General features: G+C 47.3%; 1 protein-coding gene across 1 annotated transcript in view; it reads left to right on the top strand.

The window, feature by feature from the left end:
• XYLT1 (xylosyltransferase 1) overlaps positions 1–19,334 on the top strand; it is a 302,161-nt gene that overhangs the window by 235,343 nt on the left and 47,484 nt on the right. The window contains exon 6 of the mRNA XM_059895867.1: positions 18,340–18,420. Coding sequence (XP_059751850.1) covers positions 18,340–18,420 — 81 coding nt within the window. The remainder of the gene's footprint in view (positions 1–18,339; positions 18,421–19,334) is intronic.

Below are 19,334 nucleotides of genomic sequence, written 5' to 3' on the forward strand. Positions count from 1 at the left end.
GCTGGAATGTGGTTTAAGGCCAAGCAATTTTTTACTACGGAGTCAATCTTTGTTTAAAAGTTTGCCGCCCTGGGGAAGTTTCTAACAAGTTACTTTAAACAATGCATTCTCTGAACACCTACAGCTAAATGGTCCCATTAATCCAAATTGCTTTGCCGGGAGGCGATGCAGCCATTCAGCAGCAGGGCAGTGTTCGAGATGGGCTTCATTGAGAGCGATGGCTGCAGAACCGAGGTGCGGCTTGTCATGAATTGATCTGCCGGGAGATGCCCGCTCCCCCAGTGTCCCCGCCTCTATTCATCCAGCCCCAAGCGTGCGCAGGGTGCTGTGCTAGTGCTTCTGTGGTCTCATTTCCTCTCTCAGCTACCTGGTGAGGCAGGACCTCATCAGCCCCATTTGAGAGACAAGGGATGTGAGGGCTCACCCAAGGTCACTCCTCTACTGAGAGATGGAGCTCAGGCTTCAACCCACCTGTCCTTAACCACAAGCCGGGGCTTCCCAAGTCTGAGCCGCAGTGAGCCAGATGATTTAAAGGAGTACGCAGGTGAGTTTTTGAAAATGGCAGTATTAATCTATATTAACACATGTAAGGAAAAACTAGCATGCCCCAGCTTTCTGAAGTTGAAGTTTTCTTTCAAAAAAAAATAGTTGATCTAAATAAGAAAATATTAATAAAGCAAAATACAAAGAGTGAGTGGTTCTTCCAATATTCAACAAGTATTTATTGAGTGTCTACTATGTTTGCCAGGTACTTTTCTGGGTGCTGGGATACAACAATAAATAAAACATATTCATGGTGTGCCCACCCCCCCACCCGGTGCTGATGAGAGAAAGAGACAATAGATAAGAGAATGGGTAATGCGTAGGGTGGAAATATGTCTGAGGAAAATTACAGCTTTGGAAAGAGAAGGGAGGGTGGGCCAGGAAGGCGCTTTGATAAGGTGGATATGCCAAAAAGTTGTGAGAAAAATGTATGAATGACCAAAAAAAAGAGGAACAGCATAATGGCAGGGGTCAGCAAACGTTTTTATTAAGGGCCAGATAGTAAATAAAATATTTATTATTTTTAGGTTAGGTTTTGCAAGCTGTATGGTCTCTGTCACAATGACACAATTCTACCACTATAGCAATAAGGTGGCCATAGACAGGTTGTAAACAAATGGGCATGGCAGTGTTCCAGTAAAACTTTATATATGAAAACATGTGTTGGGCCATAGTTCACAGACCCCTGCACTAGACCATTCTGCCAGATCTCCCACATTCAGATAATGGCCTTGCCCAGAACACACCTGTCTCAGCCTTTGCAGATTTAGTTCCCTGTCCACCCACCCATCTTCCCAGGCATGGCCTTTCCTGCATTATCTCAGATGAGTCTGTCACCCAGGTGCCAACGTTGATGGGCTCCTTGCTTCAACTTTCAGGACCCTGGATAGAGAAAGGGTGGTAGAGATTCCCACGGTCTTCTGGTCAACATCCTCTGGAACCTGGCCTGGACTCCCACCCAGCCGTGGGGAGCTGAACTTGACATAAAACAACAGTCTCCTTTTACTTTATTTTTCCCCAACCTGCATGGCTTACCAATACTGAACTTGAGCTAGAAAGAAGCACATGAAATCCATCTCACCCATCAGTGTTGCCTGACCAGGGCCAGGCAGAGACACGGCAGTTTGTTCACAGAGGGGCCTACATGACTGTAGGCCTATCCAGCCCTTCATAGTATGTGTCGACCAGAGCAAATTGGATGTTCTTACCACTCAGCCTTCTCTGCATAAGCCTGTCAGAAATAGCTGGTGCCCCTTAGCACTTAAATCACCCTGCGCTACCTACCTCAATCTGAATCAAAAAGGTTAATGACATTGAATCCTGAGACTCATCGATTTCACGACGTACCCCAGCTTCCTGCTTCCCCTCAAAGCACAAGACTCGTTTATCTTTCCTTGGCTGATCAGGCAAGTTGCTGACTAATGCCCTGAAGCCAGCTAATTCTCAAAGATTTCCCATAGTGACTGGACACGTGTTCCTGTTGTGCTTTCTGTAAATCTGGTTGGTTTTGTGTGTCTGGTTCCCCACCATCTTTCTGCCTGGATGTGTCTGGGTTCCCTGTCTGTAATTTGTCCCATGAGTCTGCCACAGGTTGCAATGTTGATTTGGGAAGAGAGAGATGAATTTTTAACCAAGGTGATGACCACAAAATACACTCTAATGAAATATCAGCTTTAGTTCCTCACTATTTATTTTTATTGAAGTGTAGTTGATTTACAGTGTTGTGTTAGTTTCAGGTGTACAGTAAAGTGATTCAGTTATACACATACATATAAGTTCCTCACTGTTGATTGATTGATGCATTCATATAGTCAATCTGTTGACTGACTAGTCAGCACATGCTTAGCGGAAACATACAATGTGCCAGACATTTGCTAGGATCTGCAGTTACAGCCACCAATAGGGTAGTTAACATTCCTGCCTTCATAGATTAGCGTTAAATAATTATATCCTTATGACATTGTTAGGACAGAAGTTCACATGCATATAATATAGGAAACCAACATGTATATAACCTTTTCTCTTCTAGGGAATCAGAGAAAGCTTCCCTGGACAAGTGTCCTTAAACTGAGAGTTCGAAGTAGAGAAAGAACTAATTGGGTGAAAAAAAAAAAAATAGGGGACGAGTATTCCAGGCAGAGAGGGCTGCGTGTGCAAAGGCCCTGAGGCATGAGGGAACATGGCCCATGCAGCAAGTCGAGAGTGTTAGGTGGACAGGGTATGGTAAGGGGATAAGCCAGTAGAATGAGGCTGAAGAGGTAGGCTGACCCAGATGCTGTGGGACGCTGAGAGCCATGTTAAGAACCCCCATTTATCCTAAAAGCATCAGGTTACCTGTGAAAAGTTTTTTATTGGAAAGCGCCATGATGAGATTGCTTTAGTTCTTAATCAGTTGCTTGGCAGTGGGAAAAAAAGGAAGGAAAAAAAGTAGAGAGCTGTATCAGGCTGCTGGAAGAGGGGAAATACAATAGCTAATATTTTCTGCTAGTGGATGTATACATTATAGCTCAGGTAATTACTTTCCATCAGGCCGGTCCCCCCTGTTGTTTCGGTACAGTTATTTTTCTCTCTTTGCTGGGCCTTTCTGCCCCACACGGGTTTCTTAGTCCCCAGGCCCCTGGGTTTCCTGGAAGGACACTGTAACCTGGAGCCGGACCCAGAAACCTTCTTTCTCATCTCTGTTTGGCAGAAATTTTCCAGGACTGAGGCCATGGGAAGTGTAGCAAAGGGATCAGAGTGTACACTTGCAGAGTCAGCAGAGTCTGAAGCCAGCCTATCCCGTTTACTGCTCATGAAACCTTGGACAAGTTGCTCATCCTTTCCATACCCTGGTTTTCTCATCTGGCAAATGGGAACCATCAGTCACCTACCTCAGCCTTCGCTGTGGAGATGAAGCCGTGAAATGTGAAGTGCCTTGCCTGGCACAGAGAAAGTGCTCAATCAATAAATGATGACAATAGGGTGACAATAGGGTAAATCCACTAGGTTGACAGTTTTTCAAGTGCAGAAACAACATCTGTTTCACTTAGGTTGCATCTCCAGTGCCGGGGGCAGTGCCTGGCACATAGTAGGAGCTCAGTAAGTCCTTACTGAAGTAAGAAATCAGGGAGCAAATGGATCCATGGCCATCGCATGTAACACCACTGTGGCTGCAGTGCCAGTTGCCATTTATTCCCAAGCGGTGGAAGACTCGCTGATCCTTTATTGCATGTTTTTTAATTCCGTGATTATTAAAAGCATCTCAGAGTTTTTTCCTAGATTGAGGACCAGTGGAAAGGTTTTTGTCTTTACTTACTTCTTTCCGCCAGAGGCATTTTCAGATCTCTCCACCATCAAAACGGAAAACATTCCAAAGAGCCAGAGAGTCAGTTTCAGAAGAGCAATGAGCCATGGTGGGTTCTCGTAAATCCTGAAGTTGGCTCAGCCACTTCTCCCCTTAACTGGAGGTGCCGGCACAGATAGAGAGGAGCCCCATCTGGGGGCCCAGCAGGCCAAGGGATGGTGACACGTCACACCTGTCTGGCCACATGCTGGCTCCCTTGCAGCCGGGAGAGGGTCCGATGTCACATGTAATCCCCTGATGTCATAAGGCAGGTAGCTCAGCTGTCCCTATCTCCACAAGAGGGGGCTGGGAGGCTGACATAGCGGCACTTTCCCTCCAGTTTCCATGACCACACCATGTATCCTCCAGGCCTCCTTGGTGAAGCGCTTGGACTCTGAGGTCAGGTGGCCAGGTACAAATCCCTGTTCCTGTTATATGTGGACTGTCTAACCTGGCACGAGTAATTTAACCTCTCTGTACTTCTTCATTGCAAGATGGGTGATGATAACAGCACCCATCACATGTGGTGGTTGAGAAGGCAAAATAAGAGTCAATATATGGCAGGTGCCTGGAACACATGATTTATATCTTCAGTAGTCGTTATCACCATCATCACCATCATCACCATCACCATCATCACCATCATCATCATCATCACCATTTTTAGGTGAGTTATCCAAGCTTTGAGAAGCTCAGTTCGCTCCATTGTAAAATACAGCTACTGCTGCCTACCTTCTGGAGTGGTTCGAGGATCAAGGGAATAGTGCATACAAAATACGACATGCCAAGCATGATTCTTATTGTAGCTATGTTATAATGACTTTTTTTCAGTTTGAAGTTTGGGGCTTCCACTGGTATTTTTTTATTGTGGTGAAATACGTATATCATAAAACTTACCGTTAGTGGCATTTAGCACATTCACAATGCTGTGCATCCACCATCACTATCTAGTTCCAAACACTTTAATCATCCCGAAAGGAAACCCTGTGCCCACGAAGTAGTCACTCTCCATTTCCCCCGCTTCCCAGCCCCTGGCAATCACCGATCTGCTTTCTGTCTCTATAGATTTACCTATTCTGGACATTTCACATAAGTGGAATCGTACAATATATGGTCTTTTTTTGTTTGGCTTCTTTCACTGAGCATCATGTTTACAAGGTCCATCCATGTTGAAGCGTGTGTCAGTATCTCGTTACATTTTATGGCTGAGTAATATTCCATTGTACGGATAGACCACATTTGCTTTATCTATTCATCTGTCAGTGGATGTTTGGGTCGTTTCCTCTTTTTGCCTACTGTGACTAGTGCTGCTATGGACATTCCTATACAAGGGTTTTTTTGAACACCCGTTTTCAATTCTTCTGAGTATTATTGGCTTTTTAACATATGTGGTTCAGCTATGTAAGAAAAGGAAGAAACAGTAAAAAGATAAAGTAGGAAAAGAGGGATTTCGGCTTCTGTATGTGGATTTCCTTCTTCTGCCAACCTCAGCTGTTTGGGAGCCAGCCAGGGAACCAACCACAGAGAGTTTGGTCTTGGCTTTGTTCTTGAGCTCCTGGGCGCCGTCCATGCCCCAAGGGCCACAGCTCCCCTTGGGGAAAGCCCTGATGATTGTAACTGGTGTGCCTGGGGAAGCCAGCTAGCCAGCCATCCTGCCGCTCCCTCAGAGGGAACAGGCAACAAGAGCTCTGGGATAATCAAGCACTTACTGTGTGCTAGGCACTGGGCTGAGCCCTTCACCTACGTGATCTCATGAAGTCTTTGCCCAACTCAGACAAGGAAACTGAGGCTCAGAGGGGTAAAGTAACTTACAAGATCACACAGCAAGGAAGCAAATAGGCAAGCTTCAAACCCGGTGGCCCAACGCAGAGCGATGTCCCTGCAAGACAGTGGCACATCTGGCTGTCACTCAGTTGGACTCATCTCAGTTGGACCTGCCCAGGTGTCTGCCTGGGTGTAAAAGGGATTCTATGTACATTTGGCAATTCCATTTCAGGGACCTTGCACAGCCTCAGGGATTTCATTCAACCTTTGTCCCTGTGCATATTGAGCGACTATTATGTGCCAGACATTGTGCCAGCCAAACCTTTCTCAGCTGGGGTTCCTCATCCGAACCTCAGAACACAGCAGGTCATCAGAGTGACAGTGGTCTTGATTCTTGCAAGTATGGAACGTAACTAGTACCATTCCCGATACACAGGAGGGAAGCTAATCCAGGACATACAGTGGATGCCCCCAGAGCAGGGATAAGTTCTCGCAGAGACATGGTCTCAGTCGATCATCGCTGTGTCTCCAGCATCTAGAACAGTAGGTCTAACAAAAATATCTGCTGAATGGATGAGCAGGGATAGAGTGACGTGCACAAAATAGACATGACTCCCCCCCTCATGCAGCATACATACATCCTGTTTTACAATACAGTCCTCTTTAATAATCCAAACCGTTTAAATATTCGAGGACCTCGCACTGCAAATAATTCATCAATGCTCAGTGAATTTGTACCAGCACCTTTCCAGCATAGCCATGTGTGAACAGGTCTTTGGAATAGTCCCAGATGACATTTGTTAAACTTGTTTTTCTTAAGAAACACTGTCACTATAAGAACAAAAGGGGAGTGGGACTAAGGCATTATCCCTAGTAAACATGTCAGGAGTGCCTGTAAATGGATAGGCTTTACCCAATGAGCAGGATGCATGAGTTCATGGAGAGTCAAATAAAACCGGGGCTTAAGTTACCCCCATTGAAATGGGTCCATACAACTCAGTGATACCAATTGAAAAAGCTGAATCCATGGCCAAAGTCAGAACTTTAACACAGTTTTTGGCACAGAGGAAATGCTCAGCAAGTGTTGAAGGAAAAGGAGGAAGGAGGGGAGAAAGGAAGGAAGGAAGGACGGGAGGGAGGGAAAGAGGAAGGGAGGGAAGACAAAAGGAAACTTAATCACATCCCCAGTAGTAACACACTTAATACTTTTAAGTGTTTACTGTGTACCATGCACCCAGGCTAAGTGCTTAGCCTAAATGTGTCAGCCCTTTTATCCTCAGAACAACTCTAGGAAACGTGTCCTATTGTGACTCCCATTGTTCAGAAGGCAAGAGAGCTGCTCCGAGACACTATAGCTACCCAAGGTCGGGCAGTTAGTGAGGGCAGAGCTGAGCCAGTCCTGCTACTGAGGTTTAGTCAGAGGCTATACCCCGCCCTCTTCCTCCCTGCAAAAGAAAAAAAAAAAAAAGGAATCTGAATTGGCTACCTTCTTTAATGATTTTTGAACATTTCTTTTTAAGCTACTAAATCTTCTTTTCTCAATTGAACTTCACTCAAAACCCCAACATAACTGGCAGTGGCTCCTCTCTGAAGAACCTCAGGTGAGGCCCCACCGGCCCAGCAGTACCTAGGGCTGCCCCAGACTCAGCTCGAGAACCACTGATCTGTATGATGACTTCTCTTTTAAAACATTTCCGAAGTTTTCTGTCTCCAGGAATTGCCAAATTCCTACCTCGGAGCCTGTGTCCTCTGTTTAGACATCCTGATTTCTTTTTTACTTTCTCATCGACCCTCTGAAATAACACAAGCAGCCTTGGAAGTCTGTGTGTAAAGACTACACTGGTTGCAGCATGTCCTGATCCTCCAGAATCTCTCTTGAGCCAAGAATCTGTGTCTGCTTGAGGTTTGCAAGGGTGGCTACAGCATTTTTTTTTTTCCGTGGAGGAGTGTATGGCTTCTCTTCCGTGTTGCATCTTGACCTTGTTCCAATACGAACAGACTAGTGAACCTGGCAGGCTGCCAAGGTGCTCAGGGACGGTCAGCTGTCCTCTGAGCTAAGTCTCACCCCAGGGCTGAAATCTGAACTGACCTAACCCTGAAGTTCTGGGAGATGGAGACCCTTGTTGTATTCCACCCCCAGCAGAACGCAGACTTTAGTCCTAGAGAGGTAATAATAATAACGATAATGGTAGCTAGCATTTCAGCCTTCTGTGGTCTAAGCTACTCAACCTAGAGTGATCCCTGTTTCTCTCCCCTGCCCACCGGTCATTATCCCACTTCTGATACCAGTTTCTGTATCAGCCAGGATTGTTCAGTTGCAAGCAACAGTTAATGCCCTCTTATTTCATTTAATCTTCATAGCCACACCATAAAGTGTAAGTATTATTATCATCCTCAGTTTTTTTTTTTTTTTATAAATTTATTTATTTATTTTTGGCTGTGTTGGGTCTTCGTTTCTGTGCGAGGGCTTTCTCTAGTTGCGGCAAGCGGGGGCCACTCTTCATCGCAGTGCGCGGGCCTCTCACTGTCGTGGCCTCTCTTGTTGCGGAGCATAGGCTCCAGACGCGCAGGCTCAGTAGTTGTGGCTCACGGGCCCAGTTGCTCCGCGGCATGTGGGATCTTCCCAGACCAGGGCTCGAACCCGTGTCCCCTGCATTGGCAGACAGATTCTCAACCACTGTGCCACCAGGGAAGCCCCCATCCTCAGTTTTAAAGAAGAGGAAATTGAGCTTCAGATAGATGAAACGACCTGCCCAAGGCCACACAGCTCATAAGTGGTGGAACCAGAACTTGAACCTACATCTCTCTGTATTATTTTAACCACTTCAAATACTGATGTGTTAGTGTTGGTGCACTGGGGACACTTGTCTGGTGAATTGGAATGGATCATAGGTCATTGCCATCATTTGAACCCAGGGGAATGTGAAATGGTGTAAAATATCTGTTTTTAGCCATACACACAGAAGGAAAGTTGAACTTATCAATACAGATCAGTTTAGTTTAACACTCATTTATACTCTATCCCTTGCCAGTTGAACTGACACTGAGCTGGTTCTTGCAAAAACAGGCAGGAATTGACCAGGCAAATGTGTAGGAAAGGTGTCGCCAGCATAAGGGACAGTACGGAAAGGCCCTCATTCTGGAATGCAGCACACGTGTGCAGAGCGGTTTCTGTGGGCCACTCTAAAACAGGCATGAGGACCCAAAGAGGAAGAGGCATGTGGCTGCTAGAACCTGCCCTGTTTCAGGCCTGTGCTGGACACTGGGGAAAGAGAGACGAATCAGACAAGGTTCATGTCCTCAGGTAGCTTACAGTCAAGGGAACTGAACATATATAACTTATAAATGGGAACACAGGCATATAAGAGTTAAAATGTCACAGATTGATAGAAGATTGGTAAGGAGTGGGAATGCCTTCCCTCCAGCATTTCTAAGCAAAGGATCTAGGGACTTCCTTCTGAAGGCTCCCTTTTACTGAACACCTACTATGGGCCAGGTACTGTGTGTGCCATACCCCCAACACACAGGCAACTCAGAGACCATTGTCATTCCTATTTTGCAGATTAGGAAACTAAGACTCAGCGAGATTGCTTAAAATCAAACAGCAAGAAAGTGGCAAAGATCAGAGAGAAACTTCTACAAACACCTTTCTAAAAACAGCTTTCATTGCAGCCAAGTTTTGGCTTTCCCACATAAATCGCATTTACTTTTAAGATTCAGTCTTTTGATGTCCTCCAAAGGAGGCCTTGTCTTGTTCCCCTCAAAACCAAATCAAATAACTGGCTGTAATCAGTCGTTGTAAAGGGATGCAGAATTTAGTTAACCAAATGTTCTGCTCATTTGAGATGTCTCGTGGCATATGAGGACAACCAGATTTCAGAGAATTAAAATACAATCAAACAGACTTCACACACACACGCGCGCGCGCGCAGCTGAATGACAATTCAGTTCTTCATTCATGATTCCAGCAGTGTTCTTGTATCAGGCTTGGCCGCTGGGTGCTGATTCTTGTCAGTTACCTTTCCATTACAGCTGTCTGGAGGAAAGGCTGATGTGTTTAGAGTTCCCACCGATGGAAAGTCAGATAAACTGCCTCTTAAAATGGCTGGCGTATGCTTAAAATGAAAAATGTGTGTTTTACAAATGTTCTGTGAAAGTGTTGAGGCTTTGAGAAATGGTTTGCCAGTTCCTACAAATGCAGTGAGCATGTTTTAATTCAGCGTCATTTTCACCAGTAACAAAAAGATACATCCAATTAAAAGCAATTGGGTTTTATTATCCAGGTGGTTATCTAGTTTGCTGTCTGCCTGTGTGGAGGGGAAGAGCTGTCCCCTGGTACCTCCAGAATGCTTTGTGCTTTAGTTCACCTGGTGTTTCACCCCCTATCCATCCCAAGAATCTCCCTGTTTGTCTGCCTTCCCCACTGTCCCCACTGCTACAGGACAGGTACCATGACTGCCTTACCCACTGAGGTTCCAGGGATCTGGCATCTGACCTATCAAACTGGGAAATCATGTTTCCCAGGAGAGCAGACGGAACTTGCAAAGTCTTAAAGTCTTGAAAGAGCACGGAACGTTTAGAGAACTTCAAGTAATCTCAACGACTGAACGGGCAGAACCAGCTCACAACCTACTTTCTAGCCTTGCTAAGGAGTTAAGACACTGTCCTGCAAGGGATGGAGAGCCACCAAGGATATTAAGTAGAAGAAGGGGCACGATCAGACTTATGTTTTAGAAGATCTTACAACTGCTTCCCCGAGGATGGATTAGAGTGGAGTCTAGAAGCTGGGGCTGCATTTTATCCAGTTCACTTTTCCTCAGGTACCCAACTGTGGCTGTAATTATGCCCCCAGGGTCCAGGAAGAATTACAGCATCTAGCTTTCCCTGTATCCTAGCACTCGGGTCTCGCTGTGAGCTTCCACTACATTTGAATCAGGGGTTGCCTTCTCTTATCTCCAGTTGCCTTTGCTCTTGCCTCTTCTTCAGGGAACCCTGAACTTGGCCTTTCCTCTGGTTGCTCTGGAGTTCTGGCCTTCCTGAGAGATTTCCTAGCAGATAAGAAGACTTCTGTAAGGCTCAAGCATGAACCATCTGGAAAGTCGAGGACGGTGATGGCAGTGTCTCTCCCCAGCCCAAAAAGAAATAAGCCTTATGGAAAAATGGGTCTGAATCCACTTGTGAGATGGAGTGCAGTGAGAGGAATCAGGTGGCTGGGGTCAGATTGTAGACGGCGCCACAGAAGGGCCCACACCCCGGACAGGCGGCTTTATCTATATCAACTCCTGATGTGCAACATATGCTCCACAACGATCCCCTTGGAAGGAAGTAGGAGGCTTCAGAAGGTGGCTGCGGTTTCCTCTGCTTGTTTCCTGGCTCTTTCTAAAGAAATGAAGCACAGTCCTGTAGCCTGTTCACCTCGAGGAAAGCAGGATTGAAAAGAGCCTGCACTCTTGACCTGGGGTGCTGAGGTCCAAATCTCAGCTCCACCTCTTCTAAGACTTTGGCCAAACTGTTAAATCTGTGTGTCCCACTTTATTCACATATAAACTAGTACCCGCTTGATAGGGTTACTGTGAAATTAAAAGAGGAGGAGCACTTAGCACTTTGCAAGCAACAAAAGGCATGTTTTCTACCCTCGTTATTATTGTTTTCTGCCCCACATGTCTCCCAGGTCAGAGACACAGCAAGCAGCATTCCTGGCAGAGGGAATGGGCTGGGCAAAGGCACAGATGTAGAAGTGAATGCCTGTGCTCTCCGCCCTTGGGGGCTGAGCCCGTCCCATGGGGCGGGCGCTGTGCTGAATAACTGTTGAGCACCTACTGTGTACCGGGTCCTGGAGGAACAGAATGGAATTAGACCCAATGCCTCCTCGCCTCATGACTCTAGCCAGGCTCCTGAAAAGTATCGTCCAAGGTGCCCGATTGAAAATCCCGGGGCTGTTAGCAGACAGATGGGCACCAGCTGGAGCAGCTGCCCCGAGTACTGAGGAGGATAGTTCTCTGCCGTGCCCCCACACCGCTTGCTGCTTGACAGAAGGTTCATTTGGGTCCCACTGGCTGTTGGTACCGTGGGGAAACCAGAAGGCCCCTGCTCAGGCCTGGCCAGCCTGCTGGAGAAGCCCACCAGCCTCCCCTCCTCCATCCCCTTTACAATTTCCTTCTCCCTGCCCACACCACTGGTAGCCAGCTGGTCAGTTCCTGTGTAATGATGTGAGCCCCAGCCATGCCCTCGACCCTTGGGGCAGCCTCAGTCCACGTCATGAGTCTTTCTGAAAGCAAAGAGAGACTCAAAAGCATCCTTTGGGGCTTCCCTGGTGGCGCAGTGGTTAAGAATCCGCCTGCCAATGCAGGGGACACGGGTTCGAGCCCTGGTCCAGGAAGATCCCACATGCTGCGAAGCAACTAAGCCTGTGTGCCACAACTACTGAGCCTGTGCTCTAGAGTCCGCAAGCCAAAACTACTGAGCCCATGTGCCACAACTACTGAAGCCCGCGTGCCTAGAGCCCGTGCTCCCAAACAAGAGAAGCCACTGCAATGAGAAGCCCACGCACTGCAACGAAGAGTAGTCCCCGCTCACCACAACTAGAGAAAGCCCACGTGCAGCAAGGAAGACCCAACACAGCCATAAATAAATACATAAAGAAATAAATTTATAAAAATAAAGTAAATAAAATAAACTGAAAAAAAAAGCATCCTTTGCGTGAACAGTTCCACATCTGGGAGTTTAATCCTACAAAAATCTATCATACCCACATGTGGAAAGATAAATGTGCAAGGATGTTCATAGGCGCAATACCTGTAAGCAGGGAAGCAGATGAGGAAACAACCTAAGTGTCCATCACTAGGGGATTGGCTGTGCCCATTCCATAGGAGGCTGTGCGGCCATTAAAAGGATGAAGTCTTCCTGCGTGTGCTGATTAGACAGAACAGGACGCATCGTTACATCAAAAAGCCACGAAGATGCATGTTCCCGTTTCTGTAATAAAAAATGGATATAAATACTACAGCATCTACTTCATAGGGTCGACATGAGGAATAAGTGGGTCAATAGGTGCAAAGTGCTTAAAACAGTGTCTGACCCACATAGTAGGTACTCAAGTGTTAGATACTGTTGTTGCCTCTGCTGTTATTTCATGATCTTGCTGTAGCCTGAGTTTCATAGTTATAATTTTGAAAGCACAGGAGATGGTTACAGTTGGCCTTCCCACCATCGTGGTTTTCTGTACTCTTGGGTTTATTGTAGAAAGATAGAGGATGACGTTTCTCCTAGGGTCACACATCCCGTGGCAGATCCATGTGCCCAGAACCATCTGATTTTAAAATGAAAACTTCTGTGTCCTGGGCACCCCCTCAGTCCTGGGCACCCCGGGGCAGATGGCCACTCTCCATATGCCTTTGGTGGCCCAGCTGCTTTAGGAGGAATACGGACAAGGCGTCATTATTGCTTTTCACATGTCATAGGAGAAAACATAAAAATGGTATGTCAGGATGGAATATTATTTAGCCTTATAAAGGATAGAAATTCTGACCCATGCCACCACATGGAGGAACCTTGAGGACATTGTGCCATGTGAAAGAAGCCAGTCACTAAAAGATAAATACTGTGTGATCCCACTTATATGAGGTCCCTAGAGTTTGACTACTCTGAATATTCACAGAGATGGAAAGGAGAAGGATGGTTGCCGGGGGCAGGGGGAAGTGGGGAGTTGTTGTTTAACGGATTCAGAGTTTCAGTTTTGCAAGATGCAAAGAGTTCTGGAGATGGATGGTGGTGATGGTTGCACAACAATATGAATGTTCTTAATACAACTAAACTGTACACTTCAGATGGTTAAGATGGCAAGTTTTATGTGTATTTTGCCACCATTTAAAATTTGAAAAATAGAAGGGTACATCAGCTACCACAAATATTGTTGCATAGGGTAATGCAAAGGTGGTACCTAAATTGAACATATATAGGAAATAACTTATTTATTTATTTATTTATTTTTGGCTGTGTTGGGTCTTCGTTTCTGTGCGAGGGCTTTCTCTAGTTGCGGCGAGCGGGGGCCACTCTTCATCGCGGTGCGCGGGCCTCTCACTATCGCGGCCTCTCTTGTTGCGGAGCACAGGCTCCAGATGCGCAGGCTCAGTAATTGTGGCTCACGGGCCTAGTTGCTCCGCGGCATGTGGGATCTCCCCAGACCAGGGCTCGAACCCGTGTCCCCTGCATTGGCAGGCAGATTCTCAACCACTGCGCCACCAGGGAAGCCCAAATAACTGTACAGATGATGCACTAGTGGAGGAAGTTGGGGAAATACTGTAGTGTATTCTGAGCTCAGATTGAAGGTGCCTCAGTGCTCAGCTTGCCCGATTCCACAGGCCTCCATCCACTGCCCCTCACACACACTTCTGCTCCACAAATGGCCCACCCACTGCATCCAGGAGGGCTAAATCCGGTGCCCTCTGGGGTCTGGGCATACCTGGCAGCATCAGGGGTTTGAAATCCTGACATTCACAAAACTCTGTGCCGAGCTTTGCCTTAGCACCATCAGCCTCGCCATCAGCCATGAACACCTCTGGCAGCGTATTAGCATCCTGTATCAGGGAAGGGGTATCAGGGTGGGCAGGAGGGACCCCGAGGAGGGCAGTTGGCTCTGTGTTGGGCTCCTTCCACGTGAGACTGAGCAGGCCCCATCCGCTCCGTGCCCTGCCACTCGCTGCCTGCAGACAGGCTGGGCTGTGACTGGACTTCTGGGCACCCGAGGACCTAAGAGTTATGCCCCTTCTTCCTGGGTGTCTTCATGCCCAGAGCTGCATGCATATCTGACACACACAGCAGTGTGGTGGTCCTCTGGGAGCCAGTTCAGAACTGTGATGCCGGCTGGGAGACTGTAGACAGGTTCCCTTCTGTGGGGCGTCTCCCAAACCATGCTCTGCAGAAAATTCGTGGGTATGAAGCACAGAAAGCTTTCCAAGTTCAAATCAGGTTGGGTCTTTATACTGCTGTCCCCAGTTCAAAACGTCTTAAGCTTCTGATGCTCACGATGGCAATAATAATACTATTAAATAGCAGTTAACCTTTATCAAGGGCTTACTGTGGGCTGGGTACTACCGCACGGGTCTTACATGCATTATTTTATTTAATATTCCCAACACCTGAGGCTTATTGAGATGAAAGTAACCTGCCTGAAGTCTGGGCTCTCAGGAAGAGACCGTGGGGAGAAGATGAAGAGGAAGAGAATTAACTACCAATATTCATGCTTGGCTTGAAGCAGCACTTCCTAAACTTTAAAGGGCACACACATCCCCTGGGAGTCTTGTTAAAAGGCAAATTTTAACTCAGTATGTCTTGGGTGGAGCCTGAGGTAGGACACGTCTAATAGCAGTGGGCGAATGCTGCTGGTCCCAAGGCCAGGCTCTGAATAAGGAGGCAGTGGAACACATGTGTGTTTTCTCTTGTACCTGGGATGGAATTCGTTCACTCATTCATTCATTCATCCATTCATTCATTTGTAGAAACCATCTAGTAGCAAAGAACACAAGCTTTGCATTTGGAACCAGGTTCCAATCCTAGTTCTGCACTGTTCACTAAATGGATGTTTTCTCTGAGTCTCAGTTGCTCATCTGTAAAATGGGAATGAAACTCGCATTTTAGAGACTCTTTGTGATTATTAAATGCAATAAATTGTAGCAAAAGTCTGCCCTGGGGCCTAGGGCCTGGTGGACATTTCATAAATGGTGGTGCTTCGGGAGCTCATTTTACTATTCATGTATTTATTCCTTCTAACTGAGGTTCCCACATGGTTCCAATAAGTTTATTTACATTAAAATAAATGTATTTATTAAAACAAATTATTTATTGTAATATTTATTTACTTACATATTCCCATAAAGATGTCCCAGTGGCTCCAAAGGCCACAGTGATGGGTCCCAGAGGCCCCACCATGAATCGGAGGAACTGGCATAGATGTGTCTTCTGATAATTTCCACAAAAGGTGGAAGGAAATTGGGGAGGAGACAGACACAAGCGATGAGGTGTGGAATTCACTTGGCAAATGACTCCACCAGAAAGGAGTGAGAAATGCGTGTGAGGGGGAGAGAGCAGGGAACTGGGTAAAATGACAACAGATCGCAAGCTGTTAATTATCCAGAGGGAACTAAATATTATGTAGGCAATTACCAACAGGCGTCGGAAAGCCCCGTAGGGAAACCTGGTCCTCAGTCGAATTCTGTCTCCCCCTGCAGAAGGACTGGGGGACAGGTTTTAGCTCGCGGGGCAGGCTCTTCACCTGGGGAGGGGGAGGCAGGGTCCCCTCCGTGTCCAGCCCAGCCAGGACCCAGCGCTGTGCTTTGAAAATCGGTTTTACCCACAGGCTCTGGGCCTGGAATCCGCAGCCCCTCCCCATCCACGCTCCCTCCCCTAAGATGTCATCTTTTGAGACGATTTCATGTGGAAGCATCGCTAAGTAAATTCGCTAAATGCCTATTCATCCCCGTCAGATGGGGACGCAGTGAAGCGGTAAATGTGACAATGGCCCCAGCTCGGGGCCCTGAAAAGCGCTTTCTGGGGCTGCTAAATGGAGCCTCAGCCGCTGACCCTGGGAGGCCTGAGGCTTCGTGAGAGGGGGCCCAAGAGCCCCGGCCCGGCCCCTTCAATCCTGCCACTGAGGCCGTTGAGAGGCCCCTCTTTATTATTCCTGCTGCCAGGGACCCATTCAGAGGTTAACTTGTCCCGGTATTCATCAGGAGGACAATAATGAACTGTCGCAGAGAGTAGAGAGAGGCTTGGTAAACAGGAACTGCTAAGACGCGGAGATGGAACGGGCCTCTATGGTTTGTAAGAGAGATTGCTTTCATTTCCTTTGCAGGCTGGTTTAGTTTCCACCTCCCCAGCAACTTCAAGAGGCCCTCTGCCCACAGCAACCCGTAACTGGGAGGGAAGTACGGGAGGGAAGCACGCGTGGGCTTTACCTCACCTGTTTGCGGAGATGCTCCACGTGCAGACGGACACGTGGACTTGGCCTTTTGCTTGCATCCCTGGGATTCGCCTCTGTGCGCATCCGCAGGGCTAAGCTTTCCGCGTTTGTGCCTGGGCGGATTTACCTTGCCGTAGGCACACGGGGTTTTTCTGGCATCTGCAGCCACTAGAACGGCAGGCTTTGAAGTGGTGTTGATTTCTGTAAACTAGTACGGGATGTCGGCAGTGCTCGTTTCCACCGCAGCATCTCTTAACTTCTCTGTCCCCCTCCGCTGAAATTATGAGTTGGTCAACAATAGTGGTCCAACCAGAGAGCAGGGTCTTGGAGTGGCGCCACTGCAGGTGATGCAGGGAACTGAAGGAGGGGGTGAGGGGTGAGGGGTGAGGGCGGCCCTGACCAGGTGGTGGGAGGCCAAGAGCAGAGCAGCTTGCATTTATTGTGCACCTACTGTATGCCCTTTAAGTCCACCCGGTTATCCATCAGTATGTATACCTACTGTGTGAAGGGCAGCCAGCTGAAGGCCGCCACTCAGAGGCTGAATGACTTACCATAGGACACACAGCTGGGTCAGGAGTGGAGCTGGGATCTGTCCCCGGCCCTGTCTGCTTCTAGAGCACAGGCATCGCTTTCTTAGGCACCCACCTGCCCCCCACAAAGTCTAGCCTCCTTTCTCTTCCCAGAGATGCGCCTTCACCGTTTCTCCCAATTTGAAACAATGGTTAACCCTTTCCTTTTAAGTAAAAATCCCTGAGCAGAGAAGCCAGATGATAAAGGAGCTGTCACTTCAGCACCGTTTACCTGTTTGGGTTTATTCAGCGTAAGAGGCAACTGCGTTTCTGGCAGATGGAGACCCCGTATGACTGCCTTTTAAAATACTGTCACAGCTGTATGCACAAGCTGATTAGCTGTGACTACACTGCTAGTGCTGAGATTGATGGCGATAAATCTGGGATAACAATGCTGGGAACAATGTCACCCGTTTGCATCGCACTTCATATTTCTTAAAGCTCTCTCAGTCAGCCCGAGGGTTATGGATTCATTCATTCATTGACTCATTCATTCCTCAAAATGCATTTGAAGGAGTCAGTTCAAACTCATCTCACCTTGAGTCATCCATTCATCCAACAAACATTAATGTACCTCCTACTATGTGCCAGTGATGAGTGAGTTTCATTAGGTTCTGTCCTCACAGAGCTTACATCCTAATGTAAGCAAATATAGCTTTCAGATGGTGATGAGCTCATGTTGTAAATGCAGTGATGTGATGGGGGTAGGGGGAGGCAGGTGCTACTTTAGGTTGGGCGGCAAAAAAAAAAAGCCTCTCTGAAGAGGAGACATTTGAAAGGAGACCTGGATGACAAGAGCAGACATGGAAAGATATGGGGTAGAATTTCCCAGGCACGGCAAGTGCAAAGGGCCTGAGGTTACTCTGTATCTGGCACTGAAGTATTCACTGATGCCTTACTATTTGCCAAGCCCAGTGTTGGGCACTGGAGATTCCAAAACAAATAAGGTACTATGCTTATTCTCAAGGAGTTCATAGCATATGGAGTATGTAAGAGACAAACAGTCCATTTTAGCATACTGTGGTAAGCTCAATGATGGCGACACATGAAAGAAGATGCCTTACCTACCTGCATGGTGTGAAAGAAGGAGGGGACCTGGTTTCTGTGACAAAGAAGGGAGCCAGGACACAAAGTCTCCATGATTTCTGGAGGACCCTCACTTTCCTCTCGGTTTGCTTCCACAGGACAAATGACCAGCTGGTGGCATTTCTCTCCCGATACCGAGATATGAATTTCTTGAAGTCACACGGCCGGGACAATGCAAGGTAATATATCCTCCCCCTACCCTTGTGCAAAAGGGAAATGAAAATCTGAGTGATCATTTGGGGGCTTCCTTCTAGGCTGGTTTGATGCAGCCAGAGAAAAGTTGAGGATGGGAGAGAGGCATGGCATGGTTGGGCCTTGGCCCTTTCTTTGTAGGATCTGAAATGGTGTCTCCTGCCAGCCAGGAACAGAGATAACAGTGAATGTGTCTCATCATGTCATAGTCCTTTACACCTTTTCCCCCAAGCCCTTTCATGAGTCCATTACCACTTTATGGCTGTCCTTCAAGGAAACTAGGGTAGTCATTTTAATACCCAATTTATTGGTAGGAAGACTAAGGCCCATAGTTTAAGTAAATGATGTCCCCAGATCATTCATTCGGTCAGCCAGTCATTCAACAAACATGCACTTAGTGCCAAGCATGTGCCAGGCACCCTTCTAGAGGTGAACAAGACAAAATCCTCACTCTCGTGGAATTTACCTTCTAGCAGGAAAGAGTCTCATACCAGCACGGAGTTGAACTCAAGTATCCCGACTCCCAGCGCTGTGCCCTCACCATTGCCTCACTTTTGCTGCCTAAGATGTTGGCAGGGATTTGAGGCACCAGAAGCCCCACCTGGATCTATTGTGCCTCTCTCACTTAAACTGAGCAAAGCCAACAGCATCACTACAGTCCCGCTTTGAGCTGAGTCTAAATCTCCGTGGCCAGAGATCAGCTGGAGGGGACACAGTCTTGAGCACCCTCTGTAGGAGAGACCACAGGATCCGCTCCACCATCTGGACGTAAAACACTGCCCAGGATCACTCTGCCATCTTAGAGCCTTTTCCTAGCGTTGCATTCAGAGCTTAATCTGGCAGCTCACAGGATACCTTTAGCGTGTTAATGTGTTTTGTTTGGCCTTCGTGCTGGTTTTGT

Source organism: Balaenoptera ricei, chromosome 15, assembly GCF_028023285.1.
Source record: "Balaenoptera ricei isolate mBalRic1 chromosome 15, mBalRic1.hap2, whole genome shotgun sequence".
NCBI lineage: Eukaryota > Metazoa > Chordata > Mammalia > Artiodactyla > Balaenopteridae > Balaenoptera > Balaenoptera ricei.